The sequence below is a fragment of the Rana temporaria genome, chromosome 1 (genome assembly GCF_905171775.1).
Source record: "Rana temporaria chromosome 1, aRanTem1.1, whole genome shotgun sequence".
In the NCBI taxonomy this organism is placed as follows: Eukaryota; Metazoa; Chordata; class Amphibia; order Anura; family Ranidae; genus Rana; species Rana temporaria.
Genome location: NC_053489.1, coordinates 1,613,307 through 1,627,562, shown reverse-complemented (window position 1 = coordinate 1,627,562; position 14,256 = coordinate 1,613,307). Strand labels below are relative to the sequence as shown.

Genomic DNA, 14,256 nt, shown 5'->3' with positions numbered 1-14,256 from the left:
CCATCTATCCCACCATTCTCCTCTTCTCTCTCCTCATCTATCCCTCCATTCTCCTCTTCTCTCTCCTCATCTATCCCACCATTCTCCTCTTCTCTCTCCATCTATCCCACCATTCTCCTCTTCTCTCTCCCCATCTATCCCACCATTCTCCTCTTCTCTCTCCTCATCTATCCCACCATTCTCCTCTTCTCTCTCCATCTATCCCACCATTCTCCTCTTCTCTCTCCTCATCTATCCCACCATTCTCCTCTTCTCTCTCCTCCATCTATCCCACCATTCTCCTCTTCTCTCTCCTCATCTATCCCACCATTCTCCTCTTCTCTCTCCATCTATCCCACCATTCTCCTCTTCTCTCTCCTCATCTATCCCACCATTCTCCTCTTCTCTCTCCTCATCTATCCCACCATTCTCCTCTTCTCTCTCTCCATCTATCCCACCATTCTCCTCTTCTCTCTCCTCCATCTATCCCACCATTCTCCTCTTCTCTCTCCTCATCTATCCCACCATTCTCCTCTTCTCTCTCCATCTATCCCACCATTCTCCTCTTCTCTCTCCCTCTATCCCACCATTCTCCTCTTCTCTCTCCTCATCTATCCCACCATTCTCCTCTTCTCTCTCCTCATCTATCCCACCATTCTCCTCTTCTCTCTCTCCATCTATCCCACCATTCTCCTCTTCTCTCTCCATCTATCCCACCATTCTCCTCTTCTCTCTCCATCTATCCCACCATTCTCCTCTTCTCTCTCCATCTATCCCACCATTCTCCTCTTCTCTCTCCATCTATCCCACCATTCTCCTCTTCTCTCTCCATCTATCCCTCCATTCTCCTCTTCTCTCTCCATCTATCCCACCATTCTCCTCTTCTCTCTCCATCTATCCCACCCTTCTCCTCTTCTCTCTCCCTCTATCCCACCATTCTCCTCTTCTCTCTCCTCCATCTATCCCACCATTCTCCTCTTCTCTCTCTCTCCATCTATCCCACCATTCTCCTCTTCTCTCTCCATCTATCCCACCATTCTCCTCTTCTCTCTCCATCTATCCCTCCATTCTCCTCTTCTCTCTCCATCTATCCCACCATTCTCCTCTTCTCTCTCTCCATCTATCCCACCATTCTCCTCTTCTCTCTCCTCATCTATCCCACCATTCTCCTCTTCTCTCTCCATCTATCCCACCATTCTCCTCTTCTCTCTCCATCTATCCCACCATTCTCCTCTTCTCTCCTCATCTATCCCACCATTCTCCTCTTCTCTCTCCTCATCTATCCCACCATTCTCCTCTTCTCTCTCCATCTATCCCACCATTCTCCTCTTCTCTCTCCATCTATCCCTCCATTCTCCTCTTCTCTCTCCATCTATCCCACCATTCTCCTCTTCTCTCTCCATCTATCCCACCATTCTCCTCTTCTCTCTCCTCATCTATCCCACCATTCTCCTCTTCTCTCTCCTCATCTATCCCACCATTCTCCTCTTCTCTCTCCTCCATCTATCCCTCCATTCTCCTCTTCTCTCTCCTCCATCTATCCCACCATTCTCCTCTTCTCTCTCCCCATCTATCCCACCATTCTCCTCTTCTCTCTCTCCATCTATCCCACCATTCTCCTCTTCTCTCTCCTCATCTATCCCACCATTCTCCTCTTCTCTCTCCATCTATCCCACCATTCTCCTCTTCTCTCTCTCCATCTATCCCACCATTCTCCTCTTCTCTCTCCTCCATCTATCCCACCATTCTCCTCTTCTCTCTCTCCATCTATCCCACCATTCTCCTCTTCTCTCTCCTCATCTATCCCACCATTCTCCTCTTCTCTCTCCTCATCTATCCCACCATTCTCCTCTTCTCTCTCCTCATCTATCCCACCATTCTCCTCTTCTCTCTCCTCATCTATCCCACCATTCTCCTCTTCTCTCTCTCTCCATCTATCCCACCATTCTCCTCTTCTCTCTCCCCATCTATCCCACCATTCTCCTCTTCTCTCTCCTCCATCTATCCCACCATTCTCCTCTTCTCTCTCCATCTATCCCACCATTCTCCTCTTCTCTCTCCATCTATCCCACCATTCTCCTCTTCTCTCTCCATCTATCCCACCATTCTCCTCTTCTCTCTCCATCTATCCCACCATTCTCCTCTTCTCTCTCCTCATCTATCCCTCCATTCTCCTCTTCTCTCTCCTCCATCTATCCCACCATTCTCCTCTTCTCTCTCTCCATCTATCCCACCATTCTCCTCTTCTCTCTCCATCTATCCCACCATTCTCCTCTTCTCCATCTATCCCACCATTCTCCTCTTCTCCATCTATCCCACCATTCTCCTCTTCTCCATCTATCCCACCATTCTCCTCTTCTCTCTCCTCATCTATCCCACCATTCTCCTCTCTGTAGTTTTGTTTTCTCTCCCCCGATGTCCTCTTCTCTTTTTTTTATCTAATCCGCTCTTCTCCTCCTCTCTCCAGCGATATCCGGAGGCCATTTTGGCGTTCCAGCAGGTGTTATTATTTGATATAAATCATGTAGAAGCGGCTGGAGAAATCCTGAACTGTCAGCAGAAACTGCAGGTGAGGTGTCTGTGTCCTCCTCGCCCCCCTCTGTGTGCCTTCCTGTCCCCCCTCTGTGTGCCTTCCTGTCCCCCCTCTGTGTGCCTTCCTGTCCCCCCTCTGTGTGTCCTCCTCGTCCCCCTCTGTGTGTCGTCCTCATCCCCTCTCTGTGTGTCCTCCTCGCCCCCCTCTGTGTGTCCTCCTCGCCCCCCTCTGTGTGTCCTCCTCGCCCCCCTCTGTGTGTCGTCCTCGTCCCCCCTCTGTGTGTCCTCCTCGCCCCCCTCTGTGTGTCCTCCTCGCCCCCCTCTGTGTGTCCTCCTCGCCCCCCTCTGTGTGTCCTCCTCGTCCCCCTCTGTGTGTCGTCCTCATCCCCTCTGTGTGCCTTCCTCGCCCCCCTCTGTGTGCCTTCCTCGTCCCCCTCTGTTTGCCTTCCTCGTCCCCCTCTGTGTGCCTTCCTCGTCCCCCTCTGTGTGCCTTCCTCGTCCCCCTCTGTGTGCCTTCCTCGTCCCCCTCTGTGTGCCTTCCTCGTCCCCCTCTGTGTCCCTTCTGTCCCCCTCTGTGTGTCTTCCGTCCCCCTCTGTGTGCCTTCCTGTCCCCCCTCTGTGTGCCTTCCTGTCCCCCCTCTGTGTGCCTTCCTGTCCCCCCTCTGTGTGCCTTCCTGTCCCCCCTCTGTGTGCCTTCCTGTCCCCCCTCTGTGTGCCTTCCTGTCCCCCCTCTGTGTGCCTTCCTGTCCCCCCTCTGTGTGCCTTCCTGTCCCCCCTCTGTGTGCCTTCCTGTCCCCGCTCTGTGTGCCTTCCTGTCCCCCCTCTGTGTGCCTTCCTGTCCCCCCTCTGTGTGCCTTCCTCCGCCCCCCCTCTGTGTGCCTTCCTCCGCCCCCCTCTGTGTGCCTTCCTGTCCCCCCTCTGTGTGCCTTCCTGTCCCCCCTCTGTGTGCCTTCCTGTCCCCCCTCTGTGTGCCTTCCTGTCCCCCCTCTGTGTGCCTTCCTGTCCCCCCTCTGTGTGCCTTCCTCGCACCCCTCTGTGTGCCTTCCTGTCCCCCCTCTGTGTGCCTTCCTCGCACCCCTCTGTGTGCCTTCTTCGCACCCCTCTGTGTGCCTTCCTCGCACCCCTCTGTGTGCCTTCCTCGCACCCCTCTGTGTGCCTTCCTCGCACCCCTCTGTGTGCCTTCCTCCGCCCCCCTCTGTGTGCCTTCCTCGCACCCCTCTGTGTGCCTTCCTCGCACCCCTCTGTGTGCCTTCCTCGCACCCCTCTGTGTGCCTTCCTCCGCCCCCCTCTGTGTGCCTTCCTCCGCCCCCCTCTGTGTGCCTTCCTGTCCCCCCTCTGTGTGCCTTCCTCCGCCCCCCTCTGTGTGCCTTCCTCCGCCCCCCTCTGTGTGCCTTCCTCCGCCCCCTCTGTGTGCCTTCCTCCGCCCCCCTCTGTGTGCCTTCCTCCGCCCCCCTCTGTGTGCCTTCCTCCGCCCCCTCTGTGTGCCTTCCTCCGCCCCCCTCTGTGTGCCTTCCTCCGCCCCCCTCTGTGTGCCTTCCTCGCCCCCCTCTGTGTGCCTTCCTGTCCCCCCTCTGTGTGCCTTCCTCCGCCCCCCTCTGTGTGCCTTCCTGTCCCCCCTCTGTGTGCCTTCCTTCGCCCCCCTCTGTGTGCCTTCCTCCGCCCCCCTCTGTGTGCCTTCCTCCGCCCCCCCTCTGTGTGCCTTCCTGTCCCCCCTCTGTGTGCCTTCCTGTCCCCCCTCTGTGTGCCTTCCTGTCCCCCCTCTGTGTGCCTTCCTCGCCCCCCCTCTGTGTGCCTTCCTCGCCCCCCCTCTGTGTGCCTTCCTCGCCCCCCCTCTGTGTGCCGTCCTCGCCCCCCCTCTGTGTGCCGTCCTCGCCCCCCCTCTGTGTGCCGTCCTCGCCCCCCCTCTGTGTGCCGTCCTCGCCCCCCCTCTGTGTGCCGTCCTCGCCCCCCCTCTGTGTGCCGTCCTCGCCCCCCCTCTGTGTGCCGTCCTCGCCCCCCCTCTGTGTGCCGTCCTCGCCCCCCCTCTGTGTGCCGTCCTCGCCCCCCCTCTGTGTGCCGTCCTCGCCCCCCCTCTGTGTGCCGTCCTCGCCCCCCCTCTGTGTGCCGTCCTCGCCCCCCCTCTGTGTGCCGTCCTCGCCCCCCCTCTGTGTGCCGTCCTCGCTCCCCTCTGTGTGCCGTCCTCGCTCCCCCTCTGTGTGCCGTCCTCGCCCCCCTCTGTGTGCCGTCCTCGCTCCCCTCTGTGTGCCGTCCTCGCTCCCCCTCTGTGTGCCGTCCTCGCTCCCCCTCTGTGTGCCGTCCTCGCCCCCCTCTGTGTGCCGTCCTCGCCCCCCTCTGTGTGCCGTCCTCTCCCCCCTCTGTGTGCCTTCCTGTCCCCCCCTCTGTGTGACTTCCTCGCCCCCCTCTGTGTGACTTCCTCGCCCCTCTGTGCGCCGTCCTCGCCCCCCTCTGTGCGCCGTCCTCGCCCCCCTCTGTGTGCCGTCCTCGCCCCCCTCTGTGTGTCTTCCGTCCCCCCCGGAGACCCCACACACATCTACCAATCAGATTTCCCTCATATCCGTCCTGGCCTCATGGCCTTCCCCTTTCTTCTAAGCCCACCAATGATATGAGGTCTCTGATTGACTGGTAGAATCCCTCATTGATTTTTCTTTCTTGTCCATTGAGAGAGATGGGAATTCAGAGACTGTTGGGTTATATTTCCACCTACAGGAGTATACAGGAACTGTCAAACAAAATAAACAATTGAGGCAGCTTGGACATCTAGTATATCGCGCGTGTGCGCATGCGGGACGTGGTTTCCATCGACCGCAAGCTAAAATTTCGCTCCTGGCTCCCTTATTGGTTCATTACTTCCAAGCTGCTTTACAAAGGGAAAAAAAACATAGTGCTCTCTGCAAAAAAAGGTTTATTACGGAGAGCACTAGGTGTCTTTTTCTTTGTATGGAGATGATGTATCTCTTTAAGCCACAATTAAACCTTTTATTGTGGCATAAAGACTTACCACTCATGGGATGGTCTCAAGAGGGCAGTGCTGTACATCATCTCCTTACAAAGAAAAAGATACATAGTGCTCTCCGTAATACACCTTTTATTGTGGCATAAGAGATACACGCATGGGATGTCCTCAAGAGGGCAGTGCTGTATATCAGCTCCTTATTCCTGCTGCACCATTCACCAATCTCCTGGCTAAAACGGCACAACCAACAGACTCCTCCCTCTCCACACAATCCCTAAACTCCATCCAACTGGTTTCGTCGGCAATGACGTCATTAGGTGTTCGAAATCGTTTTATCAAGTCACGTTTTTCTCAAACATTTTCATTGAAGGAAATCGCTTCACTAAATCACGAATGGGTTTGAGGCCGCCACCTTCAGGAGTAGAATGTCAGGGTCAACTTAAAGCTAAGGCACGCCTAAGGGGCGGTCCTCTGCAGTACAGGATTCGGTTATTGTACAGCATCTGATGGCGTTACGACGGGGAGGTCTATGGCCCCTTAGGTTTTTTCCCTATATTTTTTGCCCAATTCCCAGCAGCCACTTTCATTTTGGTGACTCAACGTTCGGCCTATCTTCTTCAAATTGTTGATCGTGGTTCTGGCCCCTGTGTCGGCCTTGCCGAGGCATTCCCGTTGTGGAATATCTGGATGACCTCCTGTTGAGGGAACAGTTTGCGCAGCTTTGACCGCCCATGTAGCTCGAACCACCCAGAGCTTGCAAAGGGGCCTGAACCTTCACCAAGTTCTACCGGAAGGACACGGCCTCGCCAAGTTCTACCGGAAGGACACGGCCTCGCCAAGTTCTACCAGAAGGACACGGCCTCGCCAAGTTCTACCAGAAGGACACGGCCTCGCCAAGTTCTACCAGAAGGACACGGCCTCGCCAAGTTCTACCAGAAGGACACGGCCTCGCCATGTTCTACCAGAAGGACGCGGCCTCGCCAAGTTCTACCAGAAGGACGCGGCCTCGCCAAAGTTCTACCGGAAGGACACGGCCTCACCAAGTTCTACCGGAAGGACGCGCGCTCGCCAAGTTCTACCAGAAAGACGCGGCCTCGCCAAGTTCTACCAGAAGGACGCGGCCTCGCCAAGCTCTACCAGAAAGACGCGGCCTCGCCGAGTTCTACCAGAAGGAGACGGCCTCGCACGCTCGCCAAGTTCTAGCAGGAGAGCGCACGCTCGCCAAGTTCTGCCAGGAGAGCGCACGCCCGCCCAGTTCTGCCAGGAGAGCGCACGCCCGCCAAGTTCTGCCAGGAGAGCGCACGCCCGCCAAGTTCTGCCAGGAGAGCGCACGCCCACCAAGTTCTGCCAGGAGAACGCACGCCCGCCAAGTTCTACCTGTTTTTGGGAGCTTGTTAGGGTTTTGTTTGCTGTTGCCCACCCCTCTGTTGAACTGTTTTTTCTTTAGACATCCCAACAGTCAGGACTTCCCGTGTCCCTCAATGGATGAAAAAGGGACTTACTGGAGTCCACTGAGGGACACACCCCCCCCCCCCCACCCTCAGCTTTGTGATCATGCTTTTGATACTGCCTTGCCACACAACTGAGCCATGCTGGGATTAGAAGTGGTTATAATGGGCCGTCTAGGCGTCCTCCTCTAGGTGGCAGTATAACCCGACATGACACAACTTCCTGTGTCCCTCAATGGACTCCTCGATTTCCGGCACATTTTATAACAAGTTCTTCTTCTCACCTTTCTTCATACAGGAGTTGGTAACTTCCACCAGAGTGAAGGTTCTCAGTACCGCCCCCCTCAGCCCCCCGGCCACCCTCCTCAGTAAGTATGGTCAAGGTTCTCAGTACCGCCCCCCTCAGCCCCCCAGCCACCCTCCTCAGTAAATATGATGAAGGTTCTCGGTACCGCCCCCCAGTCACCCTCCTCAGTAAGTATGGTGAAGGTTCTCAGTACCGCCCCCCCGGTCACCCTCCTCAGTAAGTATGGTGAAGGTTCTCGGTACCGCCCCCCAGTCACCCTCCTCAGTAAGTATGGTGAAGGTTCTCAGTACCGCCCCCCTCAGCCCCCCGGTCACCCTCCTCAGTAAGTATGGTGAAGGTTCTCAGTACCGCCCCCCTCAGCCCCCCAGCCACCCTCCTCAGTAAGTATGGTGAAGGTTCTCAGTACCGCCCCCCTCAGCCCCCCGGCCACCCTCCTCAGTAAGTATGGTGAAGGTTCTCAGTACCGCCCCCCGGCCACCCTCCTCAGTAAGTATGGTGAAGGTCTCTGGGCGCCGGGTCACCCAATTCTGCCCATCCTCCATCTCTCTCTCGTTGTCTTTTCAGCCTCTGTGCCTGGAGAGAATAATAAAGTCTTTGTGCCTCGCAACATCTATAATACAAAATACGATCCCAGTAAATCGGCGGTAGAAGCTGCTGCCCGAGGTCCGCCCCTCAATATCACGTCCAATGCCGTGGTCCACAGGTACTTGGGGGCGGGGTCTGGGAAGGCCGAGGTTGTCGGTGGTAGTCGCTGGTACGGGTCACTCAGTGCTTCCTTCTCTTTCCAGTAAACTTTATCCCATCTGGGTTGGGAACGTCTCCAATAAAATAACGGAGGACGTCCTACGATCCAAGTTTGAGCCGTAAGTTGTTCTCGTACTTTATCTCTGACCTCTTCTCATACTCTGCGATCTCTGACCTCTTCTCATACTCCGTGATCTCTGACCTCTTCTCATACTCCGTGATCTCTGACCTCTTCTCGTACTCCGTGATCTCTGACCTCTTCTCATACTCCGTGATCTCTGACCTCTTCTCATACTCCGTGATCTCTGACCTCTTCTCATACTCCGTGATCTCTGACCTCTTCTCGTACTCTACGATCTCTGACCTCTTCTCTCGTACTCTGTTATCTCTGACCTCTTCTCATACTCTGCGATCTCTGACCTCTTCTCATACTCTGCGATCTCTGACCTCTTCTCATACTCTGCGATCTCTGACCTCTTCTCATACTCTGCGATCTCTGACCTCTTCTCATACTCTGCGATCTCTGACCTCTTCTCATACTCCGTGATCTCTGACCTCTTCTCATACTCTGCGATCTCTGACCTCTTCTCATACTCTGCGATCTCTGACCTCTTCTCATACTCCGTGATCTCTGACCTCTTCTCATACTCTGCGATCTCTGACCTCTTCTCATACTCTGCGATCTCTGACCTCTTCTCATACTCTGCGATCTCTGACCTCTTCTCATACTCCGTGATCTCTGACCTCTTCTCATACTCTGCGATCTCTGACCTCTTCTCATACTCCGTGATCTCTGACCTCTTCTCTCGTACTCTGTTATCTCTGACCTCTTCTCGTACTCTGCGATCTCTGACCTCTTCTCTCGTACTCTGTTATCTCTGACCTCTTCTCTCATACTCTGCGATCTCTGACCTCTTCTCGTACTCTGTGATCTCTGACCTCTTCTCATACTCTGCGATCTCTGACCTCTTCTCTCATACTCTGCGATCTCTGACCTCTTCTCTCGTACTCTGACCTCTTCTCTCGTACTCTGACCTCTTCTCATACTCTGTGATCTCTGACCTCTTCTCTCGTACTCTGCGATCTCTGACCTCTTCTCTCGTACTCTGCGATCTCTGACCTCTTCTCTCATTCTCTGTCCTTCCAGGTTTGGCCTCATCCACTCGATCCGCATACTCTATGGCAGAACGTGCGCTTTTATAAACTACACCAGTAAGGAGTCGGCTGAAGCTGCGTTCTTCTCTCTGCAGGTACCGAGTCTTCCTCTGTGTCTAATAACCGATCTTTCCTAATAACTGTTCCCCTCCCCCTCCCGTCATCGGCCACTCGGATCGCTCCTGCTCTGCCACGCCACTGGCCACTCAGTCCACTGCCACTGACCGTCCAGTCTTCTGCTCCCCTGCCGCCTAGTCCACTGCTCCCCTGCCGCCAGCCGCCTAGTCCCCTGCCGCTAGTCGCCTAGTCCACTGCTCCCCTGCCGCCAGCCGCCTAGTCCACTGCTCCCCTGCCGCCAGCCGCCTAGTCCACTGCTCCCCTGCCACCTAGTCCACTGCTCCCCTGCCGCCTAGTCCCCTGCTCCCCTGCCGCCTAGTCCACTGCTCCCCTGCCGCCTAGTCCCCTGCTCCCCAGCCGCCTAGTCCACTGCTCCCCAGCCGCCTAGTCCACTGCTCCCCTGCCGCCTAGTCCCCTGCCGCCTAGTCCCCTGCTCCCCTGCCGCCTAGTCCCCTGCTCCCCTGCCGCCTAGTCCCCTGCTCCCCTGCCGCCTAGTCCACTGCTCCCCTGCCGCCTAGTCCCCTGCTCCCCTGCCGCCTAGTCCCCTGCTCGCCAGCCGCCTAGTCCACTGCTCCCCTGCCGCCTAGTCCCCTGCTCGCCAGCCGCCTAGTCCCCTGCTCGCCAGCCGCCTAGCCCACTGCTCCCCTGCCGCCTAGCCCACTGCTCCCCTGCCGCCTAGCCCACTGCTCCCCTGCCGCCAGCCGCCTAGTCCACTGCTCCCCTGCCGCCTAGTCCACTGCTCGCCAGCCGCCTAGCCCACTGCTCCCCTGCCGCCTAGCCCACTGCTCCCCTGCCGCCAGCCGCCTAGCCCACTGCTCCCCTGCCGCCAGCCGCCTAGCCCACTGCTCGCCAGCCGCCTAGTCCACTGCTCGCCAGCCGCCTAGTCCACTGCTCGCCAGCCGCCTAGTCCACTGCTCGCCAGCCGCCTAGTCCACTGCTCGCCAGCCGCCTAGTCCACTGCTCGCCAGCCGCCTAGCCCACTGCTCGCCAGCCGCCTAGCCCACTGCTCGCCAGCCGCCTAGCCCACTGCTCCACTGCTCGCCAGCCGCCTAGTCCACTGCTCGCCAGCCGCCTAGTCCACTGCTCGCCAGCCGCCTAGTCCACTGCTCGCCAGCCGCCTAGTCCACTGCTCGCCAGCCGCCTAGTCCACTGCTCGCCAGCCGCCTAGTCCACTGCGCGCCAGCCGCCTAGTCCACTGCTCGCCAGCCGCCTAGTCCACTGCTCGCCAGCCGCCTAGTCCACTGCTCGCCAGCCGCCTAGTCCACTGCTCGCCAGCCGCCTAGTCCACTGCTCCCCTGCCGCCAGCCGCCTAGCCCACTGCTCCCCTGCCGCCTAGCCCACTGCTCCCCTGCCGCCTAGCCCACTGCTCGCCAGCCGCCTAGTCCACTGCTCGCCAGCCGCCTAGTCCACTGCTCGCCAGCCGCCTAGTCCACTGCTCGCCAGCCGCCTAGTCCACTGCTCGCCAGCCGCCTAGTCCACTGCTCGCCAGCCGCCTAGTCCACTGCTCGCCAGCCGCCTAGTCCACTGCTCGCCAGCCGCCTAGTCCACTGCTCGCCAGCCGCCTAGTCCACTGCTCGCCAGCCGCCTAGTCCACTGCTCGCCAGCCGCCTAGTCCACTGCTCGCCAGCCGCCTAGTCCACTGCTCGCCAGCCGCCTAGTCTTCTGCTGCCCTGTCACCTAGCCCACTCCTACCCTGCCCCTGGCCGCCCAGTCCTCCCGGCTTCCCAGGCCTCTGCTCCCCTGCCGCCCAACCCGCTGCTGCCAACTGCCCAGCCCGCTGCTCCCCTCCCGCCAGTCTACCATTCCCCTCTCACCTAGCCTGGTGCTACCCAGCTGCCCAGTCCTCCCCTGCCACCATTCGCCCAGCCCGCTGCTCCCCTGCTGCCAGCCACCCAGTCTGCTCCTGTCGCTGGCCTTCTGTCTTCAAGCATCATGCTTGTATTACCCACCATCTCCTCTATTCTCATGTCTCCTCCCGCCTTCTCGCGTCTCCTTCTCCTTCTCGCGTCTCCTTCTCCTTCTCGCGTCTCCTCCCCGCCTTCTCGCGTCTCCTCCCCGCCTTCTCGCGTCTCCTCCCCGCCTTCTCGCGTCTCCTCCCCGCCTTCTCGCGTCTCCTCCCCGCCTTCTCGCGTCTCCTCCCCGCCTTCTCGCGTCTCCTTCTCGCGTCTCCTCCCCGCCTTCTCGCGTCTCCTTCTCGCCTTCTCACGTATGTCTCCTCCCCGCCTTCTCACGTATGTCTCCTCCCCCGCCTTCTCACGTCTCCTCCCCCGCCTTCTCACGTCTCCTCCCCCGCCTTCTCACGTCTCCTCCCCCGCCTTCTCACGTCTCCTCCCCCGCCTTCTCACGTCTCCTCCCCCGCCTTCTCACGTCTCCTCCCCCGCCTTCTCACGTCTCCTCCCCCGCCTTCTCACGTCTCCTTCCCCGCCTTCTCACGTCTCCTTCCCCGCCTTCTCACGTCTCCTTCCCCGCCTTCTCACGTCTCCTTCCCCGCCTTCTCACGTCTCCTTCCCCGCCTTCTCACGTCTCCTTCCCCGCCTTCTCACGTCTCCTTCCCCGCCTTCTCACGTCTCCTTCCCCGCCTTCTCACGTCTCCTTCCCCGCCTTCTCACGTCTCCTTCCCCGCCTTCTCACGTCTCCTTCCCCGCCTTCTCACGTCTCCTTCCCCGCCTTCTCACGTCTCCTTCCCCGCCTTCTCACGTCTCCTTCCCCGCCTTCTCACGTCTCCTTCCCCGCCTTCTCACGTCTCCTCCCGCCTTCTCACGTCTCCGCAGGGGCTGAATGTGGAGGGAACCTCGCTTGTTCTACAGTTGAGGAATCCGGAACATAATGGGGCCGCAGCTCCCGCAGCCAGAAAGATTGGGAAGTGACGGACTTTGCGGAACTCCGAGATGCCAATTAATCGATCGTTGCCATTAAAGTGCTGAATTCCTGTTGCCATTGGCTGAGCTCCTCTTTGTTGTTTTGAACATGCCGGTTGTCAGGCTGATCCTCTGACTACATGGAGTCATTAAACCTTCATATTCTTATGATCCGCCCCTCCAGGTCCGCTGTGATTGGAGGGGTGGGTGGATTTGGTGCCGGGGGGCGCACCGAAGGCCTTCGGCTGCCATCTTTCTCTGCTGGGCCTCCGGTGTGTCCCTGTGCCTTTAAGGAGGAATGGGCTCCATGTAGACCCCGGAATGTTGGCATGGCCGTTAGGCGACTGGCATTTTCAGCAGCGGCGGCCTCCGCCATATTTGTTCCTAAAAAATTGCCTTAAATTGGGATGTTTGTTATGACTGCTATGCAGGAAGTGGCCCCGCCCATTTATCAGGAGACGGCGCAATTCATCAATCGAATGTAATAATAAAGGAAAGTTCTTCTAAATAACGGTTCCTGTGTGCGGGGGAGAGGTACCGGGGTGATATGTCAGTGACCCGCAACTGCAGGAGATGGGCGGCTACATCTCCGACTTACGTCACGTCTGACCACCACTGTGCTTCACTACTACACTTCTACTACTACCGTGTCCTGCAGTATTCACTACTACCAACCACACACCACAACCCTGCACTACTACCGTGTCCTGACACACCACAACCCTGCACTACTCCTACTACCAACACAACCCTGCGCTACTACCGTGTCCTGACACACCGCTACCCACTACTTCCCTGCGCTACTCCTACTACCAACCACAACCCTGCACTACTACTACCAACCACAACCCTGCACTACTACCGTGTCCTGACACACCACAACCCTGCACTACTCCTACTACCAACACAACCCTGCACTACTACCGTGTCCTGACACACCACAACCCTGCACTACTACCGTGTCCTGACACACCACAACCCTGCGCTACTACCGTGTCCTGACACACCACAACCCTGCGCTACTACCGTGTCCTGCAGTATTCACTACTACCAACCACAACCCTGCGCTACTACCGTGTCCTGACACACCGCTACCCACTACAACCCTGCGCTACTACCGTGTCCTGACACACCACAACCCTGCACTACTACCGTGTCCTGACACACCACTACCTCCACCACAACCCTGCGCTACTTCCGTGTCCTGACACACCACTACCTCCACCACAACCCTGCGCTACTTCCGTGTCCTGACACACCACTACCTCCACCACAACCCTGCGCTACTCCTACTACCAACCACAACCCTGCGCATCTACCATGTCCTGACACCCCACTACCCACTACTACCCTGCGCTACTCCTACTACCAACCACACACCACAACCCTGCGCTACTACCGTGTCCTGACACACCACAACCCTGCGCTACTACCGTGTCCTGCAGTATTCACTACTACCAACCACAACCCTGCGCTACTACCGTGTCCTGACACACCGCTACCCACTACAACCCTGCGCTACTCCTACTACCAACCACAACCCTGCGCTACTACCGTGTCCTGACACACCACAACCCTGCACTACTACCGTGTCCTGACACACCACTACCTCCACCACAACCCTGCGCTACTTCCGTGTCCTGACACACCACTACCTCCACCACAACCCTGCGCTACTTCCGTGTCCTGACACACCACTACCTCCACCACAACCCTGCGCTACTCCTACTACCAACCACAACCCTGCGCATCTACCATGTCCTGACACCCCACTACCCACTACTACCCTGCGCTACTCCTACTACCAACCACACACCACAACCCTGCGCTACTACCGTGTCCTGACACACCACTACCTCCACCACAACCCTGCGCTACTCCTACTACCAACAACCGCCACATCCCTGCATTACCATAAACAACGACCCCAACTTACCAGCAATTACCAACCAATCATGTCCCTACATTAATCCTACTACCAACAACCACCACAACCCTGCACCACCTTCCCTACCACCACCACCATGACCCTGCAATGTTCTTCTTCTATCCACCAGCACTGCCATGTTCTCGCTCTCCACTATCCAACCACCACCCCCCTGTAGTGCTCTTCTACTACTCACCACCATCATGTCCTTGGCACCACCCCTACTTCCAACACCC

General features: G+C 57.7%; 1 protein-coding gene across 2 annotated transcripts in view; it reads left to right on the top strand.

The window, feature by feature from the left end:
• Positions 1–12,169, top strand: part of TTC31 (tetratricopeptide repeat domain 31) — a 36,479-nt gene extending 24,310 nt beyond the window's left edge. For both annotated transcript variants that reach the window (XM_040331005.1, XM_040330931.1), the window contains exons 11-16: positions 2,447–2,548; positions 7,211–7,280; positions 7,784–7,922; positions 8,008–8,082; positions 9,111–9,213; positions 12,007–12,169. In XM_040331005.1, coding sequence (XP_040186939.1) covers positions 2,447–2,548; positions 7,211–7,280; positions 7,784–7,922; positions 8,008–8,082; positions 9,111–9,213; positions 12,007–12,102 — 585 coding nt within the window. In that variant the 3' untranslated portion in view covers positions 12,103–12,169. The remainder of the gene's footprint in view (positions 1–2,446; positions 2,549–7,210; positions 7,281–7,783; positions 7,923–8,007; positions 8,083–9,110; positions 9,214–12,006) is intronic.
• The last annotated feature ends 2,087 nt before the right edge of the window (positions 12,170–14,256 follow it).